At 44.8% G+C, this 16,605-nt stretch overlaps 1 protein-coding gene across 1 annotated transcript in view; it reads left to right on the plus strand.

The window, feature by feature from the left end:
- The window catches only part of SLC25A32 (solute carrier family 25 member 32), a 173,000-nt gene that overhangs the window by 66,988 nt on the left and 89,407 nt on the right, over positions 1-16,605 (plus strand). The window contains exon 3 of the mRNA XM_078686901.1: positions 4,530-4,615. Coding sequence (XP_078543027.1) covers positions 4,530-4,615 — 86 coding nt within the window. The remainder of the gene's footprint in view (positions 1-4,529; positions 4,616-16,605) is intronic.

Below are 16,605 nucleotides of genomic sequence, written 5' to 3' on the forward strand. Positions count from 1 at the left end.
CTAAATGTAATCCCTGTAGAGCTCTCTCAGCTGCCTCCAGCTGAGGATCCCTTTGATTGACGCTAGCCTGCAGCGTTGGATTGGCCTAGCCTCCGAACACTGCTGTCACGAAAGTCTATATGCCAGCCTCGAGCTACAGATAATACTGTATGTGCACTGGACTGTGGTGGGTGCAGATGGGGATTTGTTTATGGGGAGGCCTATTCAGCTCACTCGGCGACCGGATGGTTGTAGGTACAGACTTGTTTTCTCTCTCATACAACAAAATACCATTTAAACCTAAATGTGCAAAGCAAAACAAAACATCAACAGTGAAACTCACATCTGTTTTATGTGTAAATATTATAGACCTGATATAGATCTTGGCAGATGGGTTACTTTGTCACATCCCTTCTGATAAAAAATAAATCCCATAATGATATCCTACGGAATTGTATATTATTATTATTATTATTATTATTATGATTATTATTAGGATCCTAGCGCTGCTGCACTCAGTCTGTCAGACCTCTGAACACGCTAGTAGCATTTAGAAACTACAAGCGTGCAACTTTACTTTAATTTTAATCGTCGCTTTTAAAACTGTTGTTTTTCACATTGATTGCACTCAGCATACCTGGCATACTCTTCCACTCATTTTCGCCGTACTTAGACGGCCACAGCCGATCTCAGGGCTGATTGACCGAGCATTCAGGGACAACATCGGCGGCCATATTGAGTATGGGGCTAGAGCGGTGAGAGCGCTCTAGTGGCCGGTACTTAAGGAAACGTCCGCCCTCCGCGCTAGCGGTCGCGTTTGCGGACGCGCCTCATCAGCGCCGGAGTCACGCCTGAGTCAGCCTGTCCGCGCCTCGGACGTGTATTAGGGCCATGGCAGCACCTTGTGTTCCAGTGACCGACACAACACAGCTATTTCCCACAACCAATACCATAGCCCCCATTTACATTAAGTATACATCTACCTTTATGAAGGCATTACAACCGCCAAGATTACCCTCCTGCAGGATGCTTACACTGAGAGGGGAGTCAGACACTTGTCAAAATTGTCAACTACACATCAATCCAGTAGGAGTAAAAGCCACCTTGCTAAATCCCTCCAAAAAACTTACGTTACCAAAATTAAAACCCTTTTTATTCCTTAGTCTTAACAGTCGCTCCCTACCGATGCACAAAACTGAAATATTCAATTTACTAATGGATGAAACACCGGATGCACTATTTTTAACAGAGACCTGGCTTAAGGAAAGCTCAGGGCCAGATATAGCCATGGCACTTCCAAACACATATGCCATTATAAGATGTGATCGCGATAAAAAACCTGGGGGTGGAATCGCCATTATCTTTAAAAAAACATACAGCTGCGAATTGATACCACTCAGTTGGGATGGCTGTGAAGCTGCAATTTTTAAACTCTCACTGGCCCCCAATTTTACTTTCTCAGGAGCCCTAATTTGTCGAACCCCAGGGTCAGCGTCCAAATGGCTGACTAACCTTCTAGACCTCATGGGACCACTTGTTATGAAAACTGCGAATTTCACAATCCTGGGGGACACTAACTTACATCTTGAGGATGAGGACTGTTCTCTGGCAAAAAACCTGATTGGTGACCTAGCATCTCTGAACCTGATTCTTAGAAACTCAGGACCAACACATCGTGCAGGCCACCTGTTAGATCCCATATTTTCTTCCCTTAATAACATCACTATATACCCTGCTCTGCCCCTGCCCTGGACAGACCATTACTTGGTTAAATTTACACTTCAAGGTGATATAACTAATAAAAATAACATGCATACACCTTTCGAGTACATAAGGAAATGGAAGCAATTAGACACGGACAGTCTCAATGCTCTCCTAGAAGAACACAGTCCCTGCACCAAGTCTTCAGTTCAACAGCTTTCTTCTACAGTTCAGAAATGGCTCTTAGAAGCCATCGACCTTATCTTACCTAAAACAAAATTCACATCGTTATCCTGCCCCCTGGTTTAATGAAACCTTAAAACAAGAAAAAAACAGATGTAAGAACCTAGAGAGACAATGGAGAAGGACCTACTCTCCTGAAGATAAGGATAAATATAAAACACAGCTAACAAAATATCAAAAGATGTGTAGCACAGCCAGAGCAGATTTCGTCAATACTAAAATCACGAATGCCTTGGATCAATCTAGAACACTTTTTAAATTGGTGAAGGAGTTGGCGGGCTCCAACACGTCACAACCCCCACCGGAACTTAATAAAACACAATGTGACCTTTTGGCCACCTTCTTTATTAATAAAGTTGACTTAATTCATCAAGACATCAACCAAGATCCCAATAATCACTTTCCAGTCACTTCAGCCATAACTAATAATGCACTTTCCAAACCCATCAATGACATATATATGTCAGATTGCTCCACTTCATCAAATGCATCAATCGCTATTCTTGCAGAATGGCCTCTCTTGAACCCTGACATGGTTCAGAATTTGCTAAAGACAATTAAATCAGGCTCACCTAAAGACCCGCTGCCATGCACTTTTTTAAGGTTGCTCAGTGGCAATGTTTTTGAAACCATCACTGATCTTCTGAACTCATCGCTGACTGAAGCAACTGTACCCAGTGAATGGAAACACGCTATGATCCATCCTCTTTTAAAGAAAGCCGGAGCTGACCCTAATTTGCCATCCAATTTTCGCCCTATTTCATTGCTGCCCACCTTTGCCAAAATATTAGAAAAGCACGTCCACCGTTGCCTCACTGATTTTATCACCACTCACGACCTACTACCTTCCCATCAGTCGGAATTCCGTTCAGGATTCTCCACCGAGACCACCCTGTTGGGCGTCACCGAAAACATCCGCCGTTTGGTTGATCAGGGCGAAACAGTAGCACTTGTGCTGCTTGACCTCAGCGCGGCGTTCGACACCGTGTCGCACGTGGTCCTCGCCCAGACACTCCATTCCATAGGCATCAGGGGCGCGGCTCTCGAATGGATAAAATCATTACTGAAAGACCGCACATTTCAAATTTTTTCACAAACCGCCTGTTTTGATATCATGTCATTCAAACATGGAGTACCACAGGGCTCTGCTCTTAGCCCGTTACTCTTTAATGTTTACATGAGCCCCTTAGCAAAAATAGTGGAGGAAACAGGACTGCTTATGTTTTCGTATGCAGACGACTCCCAGCTGCTTTTCTCTCTTACATCAGCTGACTCGAACACTTCCTGATTGAACAGCGGTAAAACGGAACTAATTTTGCTGGGAAAGAACAAAGGGCTATGGGCCCTCAACATTGGCCATCTGATATGGGTACCCCCCCCCCCCCACCCCTGTTACACATGCTCGCAATCTGGGCGTCATCATTGATGACTCGCTCAATTTACACAAACAAGCGGTGAAAACTTCGGCTACATGTTTCACCATACTTAAATGGTTAAAGAAGATCTGCTGGATGCTACCCGAAAACACCAAAAAGACTGTTGTCAATGCTCTAGTAACATCAAGGCTTGACTACGGAAATGTTCTGTATCTGGGGGCAAATAAGATCACAGTCCGTAGATTACATACAATTCAGAACGCAGCAGCAAGATTATTATGCAAAATTCCCTTTGCGAAGCCCACTACAAAATACATAAGAAAGCTCCACTGGTTAAATATCGAGAACCGAGTTAAATTTAAATCTCTATGCTTCATGCACCGAATTTTCACCAATAACGCCCCCACATACTTGCAAAACCTAGTGCGTCCCTATCGTCCCACCAGATCTCTTCGATCCTCTATGGCTAATCTTTTTGAAATTCCAAAGTTTAGATTATCACGCATGGGTGGCAGGTCCTTTTCATTCCTTGGACCATCACTTTGGAATTCAATGCCGCTGACATTACGATCGGAGCTGAGCTATGTCAAGTTTAGGAAAGCCTTAAAGACCTGGCTATTCGACATCTAGCAGGCTATAGCCCACTATTATTGGATCTGTTGCGCCGGGAAACCCTTTGTTGGGTAGCTGTGCGCCCTATAAATGTAATTAATAATAATAATAATAATTCCTGCCAAGCTTGACGGGTCACCTTTCTGTTGCTAATTGCTATATTTGTGTGTAAAACTAGTACTAATGAGGTACAACCTATGCCCAGACGGTGTTAACAAGTGGAAAGATGAGAAAATAATGTTTAATACTATCACAAAATTTGCCGCATTACTCCACATTATTTGCCTCTTCTTGCCACATAATTTAATGAACCCCACCGCATAATTTGGCCTTCCTCTGCCGCATAATTCCAGTGGCCCTGTGTTTGTCTAAGGATTCAGGTTGAGGTTTGAAAGTCTGTTTTTCCTAGTTTTAATTTGCAGTTTCGTCTTCTGCCTTATTTGCATGGGGAGGGAACCGTTCGAAAAAGACTGCAGTGAGCAGGTTTGTCTGTGATGACAGAGACGGCTTCCTTTGCTGCTGTGCATAACAGTATACATACTAAATGTGCCTTCATATTGGTCATTTCAGTAGAGTTTTTCTGATGGTCTTAATGCTTGTTTTGTGTGCTTCTTTCAGCTATAATGCTATTAAAGCCTATAAAAAAGAAGGACGGGAAGAGATACTTACTGCGACAGAGCATCTTATTTCTGCAGCACAGGCCGGTAAGGAAACACTAAAATCTAGTTAAGATGTCGTTTTTTCTCCTTCGCAAACCATTTCTTAGACTATCAGTTGGAGTTATCCATATGTGAACACAAGAACAATGAATGTGGCCCACTTTACGTGAGCGGATATGGTTTCTATTATATCCAAACATCCGTAATTGCTACCAACTGGGTCTGGACAGAAAACTGCTTCTTTAAAGTTACCCAATAAAAACAGTGTGCACGATACAGCTCACCTGTCTGTCCTTTCAGAAACCAGTTCAAGTCATTTCTATGGAGCAGCCCACTTTCTCGTCTTCTGTGTTCAACTGACAAGTGTCAGCAGCCTTCCCGGCAACCTCTTTTCATTCCAGACGTTTTATCTTAGTTTCCCTATTAGTTCTGTGCCAGAAGGGATCAAGAGCTCTAGGAATTGACCATCATAGCAAGTTATTTTGCAGAAGGTATTTTGTGGTAGCTACTCGTGACTTGGTTACGAAAATTGTGAGCAGGGCAGCTAAGACATGCATCGCGCTCAGGTTTCTACATGGTGCTTTGGACTGGAGGCCCTACAGCACAAAGCGTTCAAGGGGTAATTGGCAATTGGTAGGATTTTCTGATACTAACAGGGGTATTGCTTATAGCTGAGCGGAAGAATGGGAAACCTTTCAAGAGGTATTGAGGGAGGAACGTGTGACTAAAATTAATGGTACTAACCTACAGCTGGAAAGCATCTTGGCATATTAGAAATTAATTTTAAGAACTTAAACAAAGAAGCTCAAACAACCAATCTGGGACAAAGTCAGTAAATGTAGGGCAAATGAGCGGGTTACATCTGCTAGGGCATAAAGCCGGATGGCTGCTCACATGGTTACTTAAAAGGGAAAAAAACAATACTTCAATACTATGCTTTCTGAACGAATGGACACTTAGAAGGCATGCAGGCCAGAGTTAATGAAGTTTTGCAAGAACAGCTTTCTCATTTATACAGGAAGTCGCAAAACCTGTTAGGAAAGCACATAGCATGTTCTAGGGAATAAGGCTGCCACAACTAGGGAGCCATCTGACATGTCCGAGATTTCCCTGGGTGGAGACAGTTTACCCATGGACCTCTACTGGATCTATGTCTCTGAAAGAGTGGGGTTCTTACAGACTACTATCCGTGCTTAATACTGACGTCAAAGTGCTGAACAAAGTTTTGGATAAACGACTGCTAAAGTTGTTGACACACAGACTTATTCAGATCAAGGCAGTTTTGTGATGCATAGGAGCAAGCCGTCTAACTATAGTGGCTTACTATGCACATCCTTCTTCACTGGTTGTTCTTGCTGACGAAAACGCTTTTGATTAGCTTGGATGCCCCCACACGTTTCTAGTGTTAGAAAACAAGATATGGCCCTATGTTTATTTATTTATTTGGATAACTGCTATATGTGGAGCCTAGAGCCTGGGTTAAAACAGGTCAGGAGGTGCCTGTCAGCTGGCCCATTGAGAACGGAGCTAGACAGAGTTGCTGCCTGTCCCCGCTCATATTTGCACTAGCAATAGAATCAGAGGGGTGTGTTCTGTGACAAGAGCTGTGGTATTAGAGTATAGTTGCAGGAGACTCTATGTTTGTGGTCTTGATGTATTCAGACAATATTTTAATGTATCTGCAATACCCAACAACATCAGAACTCATTCTAAGGCACAAGCTGAACATTTTTTAAGAGATATATCGACTTTGTGTTAACCAGGCAAGGTTCTAATTAATCCTCCTGAAGGGTTTAGAAGGGCTTGAGATGGATAGATACCCTGGTTTGGGCATTCACTGGGAACCAATCCGCTTCAGACATCTAGGTATTAGTGATGCATACGGCAGAGGAACAATATAGGCTCAACATGGGCAGAGTAGTGCAAGGCTTAAAGAACTTGGTGGCCTTCTGGCGCACACTGCGGATGTTGTCATGAACAGGCTGTCTGTGGCCAAGATGGTACTTCTGCTGAGATGTTTATGTTCCCTGCACCGAGAAAAGAGCCCTCTGCAAGGGTAATAGTTTAAGGAGTTATATCAACTGTTGGCTAAATTGGTAAGGGGTATGCAGAAGGGTCAAACTCGAAATTATGAAAATTCCTGGGAAAAGGAGGTGTTGGATCTGCCATACCTTGAGCTATATTTATTGGCAACTCAACAAGATCAGACTGTCTAATGACTAGATTGCCAGCTTAATTGGGAGACTGAGCCTCTCAAGGACACCCTTGAAAGAAGAATTGAATTGAATTTGAATTTAAAATACTTGTAAAGCGCTGCATTCACCATGCGGTTTCTTGGCGCTATGGAGGCTAAAATAGCAGGGGAGAGGCCGTAAGAGCTGATACAAGAAAGGAAAAATATGAGGACAATTTACAGAGGGAAAGCCTGATTGAATAGAAAAGTTTAAAGGTCTTTACGGAAAATAAGATAGTGCTTGGCCGATCGTAGGTAGTCGGGGAAGGAGTTCCAAAAAGAGGGTGCCAAAAATGAGAAATTGGCTCCTCCCCACTTTTTGCGCTTGTAGCGGGGTACCTGCAAAAGTGATTGAGATGATGAGCGAAGCTCTCTAGCGGGGATATACTCCCTTATCAAAGAGGCAATAAAGGCGGGAGCTGAGCCCTGGCGCACCTGGAAGACCATACAACCTGTTTTGAAAAGGGATCGCTCCCGGACAGGCAGCCAGTGGAGCGCCTTCAATAAAGGGGTTGAGTGGTGAAAGCGGGGTAGGCCGTACACTAGTCGGGCCGCCTGGTTTTGGACCAGTTGGAGCTTCCGTAGGCTGTATGCCGGGATGCCGTTGTACAGGGCGTTAGCATAATCCAGCCGGGAGATCACCAAGGCGGACATGATCAATTTAAGTGCCAGGGGAGAAAAAAAACGAGAAACAGCACGAATAGTGCGAAGGGTAAGAAAACAGGAAGAAACAACAGAGCTAATTTGTGAGTGGAGGGTAAGATGATTGTTAATTTGGATGCCTAAAGTCTTGACTGAGGAAGAGGGGGTGGGAGGGGGACCAAAAGAAGAGGGCCAAAATAAAGAGTTCCAGGGACTGGAAGAGCCACCCGTGAGAACCAACTCAGTTTTATCCGGGTTCAACTTCAGATGGTTGTGGCTCATCCAGTCCCTAATAAAAATCATAATAGTCTGAAAGTTGGAAATAGAATGGGAAGAAGAAGATAGGTTAAAGATGAGCTGGAGGTCATCGGCATAATTATAAACGGTGACCTCCAGCTGCTGGAGCGCGAAGATTAAAGGATAGATATAGAGATTAAACAAAAGAGGAGAGAGAGAAGAACCCTGGGGAACACCACATGTGACCTTAAGTGGGGTGGGCGAGAAATCCCCCAACCGGACCGCCTGGGTGCGGTCCCTCAGGAAGGACGATAGCCAGACCAAGGCCGAGCCGCCGATTCCCGCCGCTCTGACACGTGAAAGCAAGATGGAATGGTCCACCGTGTCAAAAGCGGCGGAGAGATCGAGGAGCACCAAGGCCTGGTGTTTGTTTTGGTCCATGCCCTCCCTGAGGTTGTCCAGGACCGACACCACAACGGACTCGGTGGAGTGCCTAGGCCGGAAGCCTGCCTGGCGAGACGCTAGGCCCCCATTCACTTCTACATGGGCGCTGAGTACCGATGTTACGTGGCGCTCAAGCACCTTGCCCAAATAGGGCAACAGTGAAATAGGGCGATAATTAACTGGGGCGGAAGGATCCGCGCCAGGCTTCTTCAGGATAGGCACTATTGTGGCAGTTTTAAGTGCTGGAATCACAACCCCCTGAGCAAGGGAGCTGTTAAGAAAAGTAATCGGGGGCTTAGTGCATACAGAGTAAATCTGTTGAAGAATACGGGCCGGGCAGATGTCCGCCGGGGAGCCCGACTTTACTTTAGGGAGTATTGCCAAGAACACCTCTTCGGTGAGCGGGGGGATCGAAGAAAGGCAGCACTGGGCGGTCGGGGGAAGGGGTTCAACAAAAGCAAGGGAGGGGATGGAATAGTCTGCAGAAGAGTCTGCAGGATTTATTGATGATCCTGTGAGAGGGCAGCATATACTTCAAAAATATCCAAACATAATTGGGCAAGTGGTCAGATATTGGGAGAGAGTAATGCAGATGGGGATGAAATTATCCTCATTTCAGGAAAATCCATGTCTGTGGTTTCTGTAGTGCTTCAAGAAGATTAAAAAGACATGGGGCAGCACAGTTGTATCCCAATGATAGATTCCAAACTTTAAACAAAATTCAAACAGTCGCGTACCAGGATTTTGCCGGACTCCGCAACAGGGACTGCTAGTCCCAGGACGCCCTGCGCTGCCACACCTGTGCACCCTTCACAAGCCCTCAAAGCTGCTCGCGGCACCCGCTTCACGAAGCCCGGGCCAAGGGCGGGCCCGTTTGAGCCCCCTCCCCCTCTAACGTCAACGAAATTGAAAGATAAATTAAGTCTTCCATTGTAATACTTTTTGATATGGCTGGACGTGCAGGGAAGGGGAGGAAGGCTGGGACAGGAGGCTATGTGGCCGGAACACTTGATCAATTTATAACTAGGGCCACTTCGGTATTAGCACACGAAATCGAACTCACTGAGCGCTGCCTCTCATTAGACCCAGCATTTTCCAAACGATCCTCTTTGGGAAACATAATGTTGTCTGCTACCCCGGAACAACATACTAACGCTATCATTGAACTGGGAACGCCAAGTCATAACAGCAGCGTAACAACAGAGGATTTGGTAAATACAAGGATTGATGAGGCTCATAGTGTTCAGGCCCAAAGTAATATCAACACATACCTGATAGGGTATCCACTCGCGCATCTATGATGCCTGCTCTCGGTGTTGTGCCACCACGACCAGGACACACATCGGGAGCAATCCCTAAGAGGAAGCGAGATGGGAATGCCCGCAAGGGAAAAGAGCTCAAGGTGGCCAAATCAAAGAACATGGGCAAACCGGCACATGCCACACCTACTAATTTAGAACCCCAGCCGGTGACACCTAGTATATCACCTACCACTCCTTCTGTTAATACAATGAGGGATTTTGGTTTAAAGTAGGCGGACTTATCACGTCTTCCATGCAGCCCTTTCTGGCAAGATTGTTGTCAATTGAGGACAAATTAAATAAACTGGAACAACTGAGTATACTAAATCTTGAGTGTATTGAGAAGATTAAGCCGATAACCAATCAAGACAAGAGCCTGTCACCAAATGACATAAGGAATACTCCCGCCCCTTACCCGATTCCTTACACAACGGAACATGAACCCACGGAAGGCACTTTGCAGGCACGAGTGGGAACAGGACTGAGCATCAAGGATGATGTAGTTTCCTCAGGAACTATGGACACAGTTAAGGGTAAAAGCACAGCCCATCATGTGTTGGGAGTGAGCATAACTAAAACCCTGAAGGGGGGACGGAAGGAACCCACCAATATCGACGCGCAGGAGAATATGTTACCACAAATCGATTTACCACCAGAGTACATACCTTATGTTGTTGTCCTGGCAGGGGTCCCAGAACTAGAGAAAGGCAATGTGGAATCGTTTGTTGAACTGAAGAACAAAACTACTCACTGGTTAAATGTCAATAGACCCCTCCCCTCACATATGCATTGCCAAAATCTGTTTGTACGCAGAGTTAGCTGGGTGGGAAGGAGCAGGAAAGACTTACATGGTGACTCTATTGTCATAAATTTCAGAGATACTCGAGAAGTACAACATATATGTGAGAGGTGGACCCACACCACAAGAACTAGAATTCAGCCTTTTGACCTCACTTATTTTTACACTCCCCAGACACAACGAGTGAATCCTGTCTGTAACAGAAATTTCTTTGACATGGGTACTGGGGAAAACAATGTTAGAAATGGAACCGCCATAGATTGCTATGATTTTGCGTCCAGTATTCACATCAGCAATAGGTATAGTGCACTTGATATGGTGGATTGACTTACCCCAAATAGTACCTACTCTCAGAATGCTTCTATTTCGGATGGAGGAGTAGAGGTTATAAGGCAACATCCTGAAAACAATACGATCAATGTGTTTCTCGGGGGTCTGTAAATTGCATTAAATATAGCACAGATGTTTGCGATGAAATGGAACATGCTATTGTTATTACTGAAATTAACCATCGCACACCTAGAGAGGGTGAAGCATACCAGGATCCCACTATAACTAGGAAAAGAGGGTAAAGGGAGGTTTAAATGGAAAGCAGATATCAGTCTAGTAAGCAAAGAGTGATCAAAGCAGACCGGTATAGTGAAAGAAGGAGGCCAGTGGGAGATGTTATCACCCAAGCAGCTGCTAGCCCAAAAATCAATAAATCAAAATTGGGTAATACTCTTAATCTGATGTCATGGAACATTGCTGGGCTTTCTTCTAGAGTAAGGGACCCCACTTGGCTAGAATTTATACAGGATTTTTCCATCATCTGCCTGCAGGAAACATGGGCAACTGAGGCTATACATATAAACGGTTACCGCACTTTTTATACCCCTGCCAGATCGAGTATACGAGGGCGGAACAAAGGAGGTTTATGTACCTACGTATCTAACCTCGTGAACAATCTGGCAGTGAAGTTTGAAGATGGATCTGAATATTACCAGATTCTGCTAGTAAGCGATGAGGGAAAAAAGAAAACAGTTATAATTAATTTTTATAATAACATCCCGAAACCAGAAACAAACTAGGTATTAGAAGAGTTATGTCAAGCCCTGAAGCACACTGAAGAACATCTGTCCGGTGAAGTGTGCATAATATGGGTGGGCGACTTTAACTGTTTTCTATGCCCATACAGTCATCTGGGTATTTGTGGTCTGGACACAGACAATGGGGTCCCTTTAACACATTTTTCACACACTACTCTGGGTAACTGGTTGAATGATGTGTCCTTTCAATTTGACCTGGGATTTGCAAATGAATTATTTATCCCCCCAGTCTCTTTTAAGCCAACTTTTATTGAGTGGGGGTGTAAATCAGTAATTGATTTTGTTCTTATTTCAAATCGGTACTCCTGTCATGTTTCCAATTATGAAACATGCAATACAGTGATTTGTGACCACCTTCCGAATAGGCTATTATTTTCTCTAGCAGGGAGTAAAACACCTCAATTAGTAGAACAATCACATAATTATAAATTACATCTTGCAAAGATTAATGGATACGCCATAAATTGGAACAAAGGGGAACCTGGGGCCTTCTTTGAAACCCTTGTAAAAAATAGATGTAGGGAATTTGAAATTTGCTTAGCCCAGATAGACGAAAACGCCCAAGTCACTGAGTCATTCCTCAGGATCACTGAGGAAATACGAAAACTCCTCACAGGGACACAAAAACGGGGTACTATCAAGGCACAGGGGTGATTTGATAGGGATTGCAGTAAGGCACTTGCACATCTATTGAAGGTATTGAAAGGTGAGCCGAGAAGTAGGGATGAAGTTAGGCTGGCAAGAACCGATTACCAACGAGCAGTCAAAAAGCGCAAGAGTGAACTAAAACTGGAAGCATGGCAGGCGTTACATCAAGCCTGCTTAACCAAGGACAACACAGGCTTCTGGAAAGCTATTAATGCTCCTTTCTTTGTTGACAGGAAAACTGATTCTATAGAAGTGGCTATCACAGAAGATAGTTGGGTTAATTATTTCAGGGACCTCTATCAGCCAGATGATTTAATTGTGAATGAGGGAATAGACCTAATAGAACGAGATGGTTATGAGATTCATGAGTCTTTTGCCTTGAATATCGACTTCTCACTTGCAGAAGTCTTAGCTGCCATCAATGAGAGTGCCGCAGGGAAAGCCCTAGGACCTGACAGCGTGCCAGTGGACATATATAAATCTAACACCGAACTATGGGCTCCACTCTTAACACACGTTTTGAACAGCTGTAATAAATACGGGTTCCCTCCCACCTGGCTAGAGACAATTGTAATCCCCATCTATAACAAGCATTTACAATGCAAAGGTTTCGCCTTTGGAAAAGTTTGAGCAATTGGCATTGTAAATGACAAAATTTGTATTTATGTGTTGGTTTTGAAAACAGATAAATAAATGGCATTGTCATTTACATTGCTAATAGCTCTAACTTTTCCGGAGGTAATGGGGAAGGGGCTCCAAAAAAGACTGGTGCACCAGGCGCGACCAGTGCTAGGACCAGCCCTGGCTGGGAGACTTAACACCCTCCCCCCCCACCCTTAAGTTCTGGTCTAGTTGCGCCCCTGGTCATATGATGTGCATTGCAGCACCCCCACAGTGAAAATTGTTCGCAGCACTAATGGCACCGACTTGTTCAAACAGGAAGTAATTCTACTTAAAAAAAAAAAAAAAGCCAGCCTGGTCATGTTCATGGTATTTGAAGGAGGCTCTCTGGTGTGCGTCAGTGCCTTTTAAATTGGAACATCTATGAGATTCCTAGGAGCAAAAGCGGAGAGATGCAAGCATAACTTTTAAAACACCCAGTAACTAACTGGATAAACCAAATTTCACTACAATAAAAAAAAAGCAAGCAGAAGTAAAGAATCTACGGGATGCACGAGACATGCAACCTTTGCTTTTGTTTTCCTCCACCCAGTCCACATGGGCTGGGACTGGAATATTTTCAAAGGGGCTGGTTTTATTCCAGGCCTTATTTGGTCTCATTAAGAAAGTCTCCCGCCAGCCAGCCTGGGTCCTGTAGGGGAGTGCAAGCGCACCCACCGGCGGACGCTGCACACGCCCGCAAAGAGCTGGGAAAAGTGACTTCTCAAAGCAGGAACCTTGTGAAAAGAGGTGTTGGTTTACACAATTAATAACAGAGCCACCGTGAGATTATGTTCAATGTCACTCTAGCGCCAGTTAGGGTACCATTAAGTTGCCTCACGCTAATGAAAGAGTTAACAGTTCCAGTCGGGGAGGATCTGGTCTCTCCAGTAGCCTTCTCACCAGTAACAAATCCGGCACAGAAACTGCTTCTAAACCTTCAGGGATCGTTAAACACCGATAGTGCTGCCTTGTCCTTAAGTGAGAATTTCGTGGTTGTTGTTCTTTCAGTCTCACAGTCTTACAGTGTGTTTTGATTTCTAGGTACATAAATTTGAAAATGTTTTAGGCTGTCTTCGTAAAGTTTGCAGCCTTACTTCATGTTCATTAAAATACGCTGTGTTGTCAAATAAGCTTAAAGGGGGAAAAACCAGAATGACAGAGCTAAGAACAAGGAGTGAAGCCGAATGGTGTTAACGGATAGCTAAACCCTGGAGTGCAGAGTTGGGGACGAGCGCTAATATGCCTCATGATCTGGAAGAAAAACAAGCATTTACCCTCGAACCTGAGGAACCTGTGGAACGGACGGCTATTGGCTTCTTACTCTCACCGCATTCCCTAAGCAGATGGGGATTGGGGTTGTCAAAGATTGGTTGAGGAGTATTCTGAGCCCTCGCGGTGCTCTACCGACCTCCACATATTTTGTTAAAGACTTGTGCTCCCACCACTTCGTTACTTCACTTTTCATCTTTTTTTCAAGATCTTTTAAAAGAAATTTGACATCATTGTCCGTATTAGATTCCAATGTTTTTGTATCAGTACCGTTACTGCCGACTTTTGGTAAATTACTGAACAGCTCGTCTGCGGCTGCCTCTCGCTCGTGTCCTGTGTCTATGGACATTTTTAGAGGATATCTCCGAGAATATTTGAACCTCAACCTCCGTGAGTTCAACAACTTGTACTGCCAAAGGTCCTCTCACCCCGCCTACACAAATGCTGTCTCACTCACCAGTTTTCGATGGATTCCTTTCGGGAGTCCTCCGACTCAACCGACGGTGTCCTCTCACTGGCGTATGCTCTCCCGGACGGCGGGAGGGGGCGGGAGAGGACACGGACGGCGGGAGGGGGCGGGAGTGGACACGGACGGCGGGAGGGGGCGGGAGAGGACACGGACGGCGGGAGGGGGCGGGAGTGGACACGGACGGCGGGAGGGGGCGGGAGAGGACACGGACGGCGGGAGGGGGCGGGAGAGGACACGGACGGCGGGAGGGGGCGGGAGAGGACACGGACGGCGGGAAACGTGCACAGGACAGCGAGGGGGGGGGCGGAAAGGCACACGGAGGGGGCGGGAATGGACAGACTTACAGTGAAAGGGGAGGGAACGGGAAAAAACGTAACTCCGCCCTGGGAAAAAATCTCGGGAACGCCCCCGAATCTGGTCCGGCCTTGACGGACAGATGTCTGTTCCAATGGCTAGCCTCCATTTATGGAGCTAGCCAATGGGACAGGGGGGCGTTTTCCATTTTCCTTACTAGAATCAAGAGATTTCTCTGGAGGCGGAGCTAAGAGCTCCGGCCTTCAGCGAAACCTAAAAAGGGTGACCGAAATGATCCAAAGTGTTACCGTCCAATATCATTACTGGACTCGCTCATGAAAGTTGCGGGGAGGGTCATGTTAAATAAACTACAACTCTTGGTGGTAGAAAGGGGTATACTTTCAAAGTTCCAATATGGTTTTAGGGCAGGTCTCGGAACGACAGAACAAGGTTTAAATTTAGCACTGATTATCGCCAAATATGTATCAGCCAAAAGAGAAAAATTGTTCTTAACATTCGTCGACTTAAGCTCAGCTTTTGATTGCCTAAACCACGATAAACTCTGGAGCACCCTGTCACAAATGAATGTGGATCCAAATTTGCTTACATTTATTAGGGAGTTGTATCGAGGGGCGGGAGCGAGGGTGCGGTATGGGAAGCAGGGCGAGTGTACAACTAAATTTAGTATAAATAAAGGAGTCAGACAGGGATGTATACTCGCACCATTCTTGTTTAATTTATACATAAATAGTGTAGGCTCCCACCTGGCTCAGGATAACCAGGACTATCCACAGATTGGGAACGCCCCGGTCCCCTTATTATTATATGCGGACGACGCAGTAATTATGGCAAGGACCCAGGTAGGCCTCCAAAGAGCTATTACGAAATTTTCAAATTACGTGAAAGATAGAGGCCTAAAAATAAACATAAGCAAAACATTTACCATGTGTTGTACTAGAAATAAAACCATCTCATGTAAAATTTTTATCTAAAAAATAAAGATAGACACGATTGATAAATTCTCATATCTGGGCATTAACTTTGAGAAATCAGGTACCTGGACATCTGCGACACATGTAAGAAAACTGGCCTTTTCTAGAGCCATAGGCGCTGTTCGCAATTTCTCCAATAAGGTGGGCGGACGACCAGTCCCAGAGCTTGTGGACATATACAATTCAAATGCATATCCACAGCAATATATGGGGCAGGGATCTGGGGAATAGCAGAGGTTAATAGCATACAACTCTGCGAGAATGCATTTCTGCGCTATCTGTTAGCTCTCCCGGGTTCTACCTCTACTTATGTATGCCATGAGGAACTTGGCTTACAATATATATCGGACCTCATCAAACCTAATCCCCTTCTTCTATGGCATAAGGTGTGGTCTATGGATGAGACCTGTTTTAACAGAGATATCATTAAGGATTCTCTTAATCTAGAGTGGGTTACCAGGATTCCCTGGATCAAATATGTAAAGAAACTCTTTTATGATATTAGCTACCCAGAATATTTTGATTGCCCAGACTGTTTAGAAACTGTATCAAGGAAGAACTTGAAAAGCATCTGTCTAAATTTTCTAGAGAACAAGCGTTGGCTTAAAGAGAAATGTAAGACAACAGTCATGGAGAATAACTTGATGCTGCAAGGTCAGGGAATTCAGCCGTATCTAACACCGGTCCAAATCTGATATGCACGCATGTTACTTGCACGTTTCCGTGGGGGACCTTTTTCAGATTGGGTACATTTCCAGATGCCAACTCATGGTCTAAGAATTTGCCACCATGTCCATGCGAAGATACATCTGTTCAATCACGTTAAATTGCACACTTTTTTGCAAATTTTATGATTTACCAAGGAAACGATTTTTAATTTTTATCCTGAAAAAGTGGGGACTTAGACAGTGTCGAGTAGCATTCCTGAGGCTTCAAATGCTTCAGGAAGAACAGAC

The sequence above is a fragment of the Lissotriton helveticus genome, chromosome 4_1 (assembly GCF_964261635.1).
Source record: "Lissotriton helveticus chromosome 4_1, aLisHel1.1, whole genome shotgun sequence".
Taxonomy (NCBI): Eukaryota; Metazoa; Chordata; class Amphibia; order Caudata; family Salamandridae; genus Lissotriton; species Lissotriton helveticus.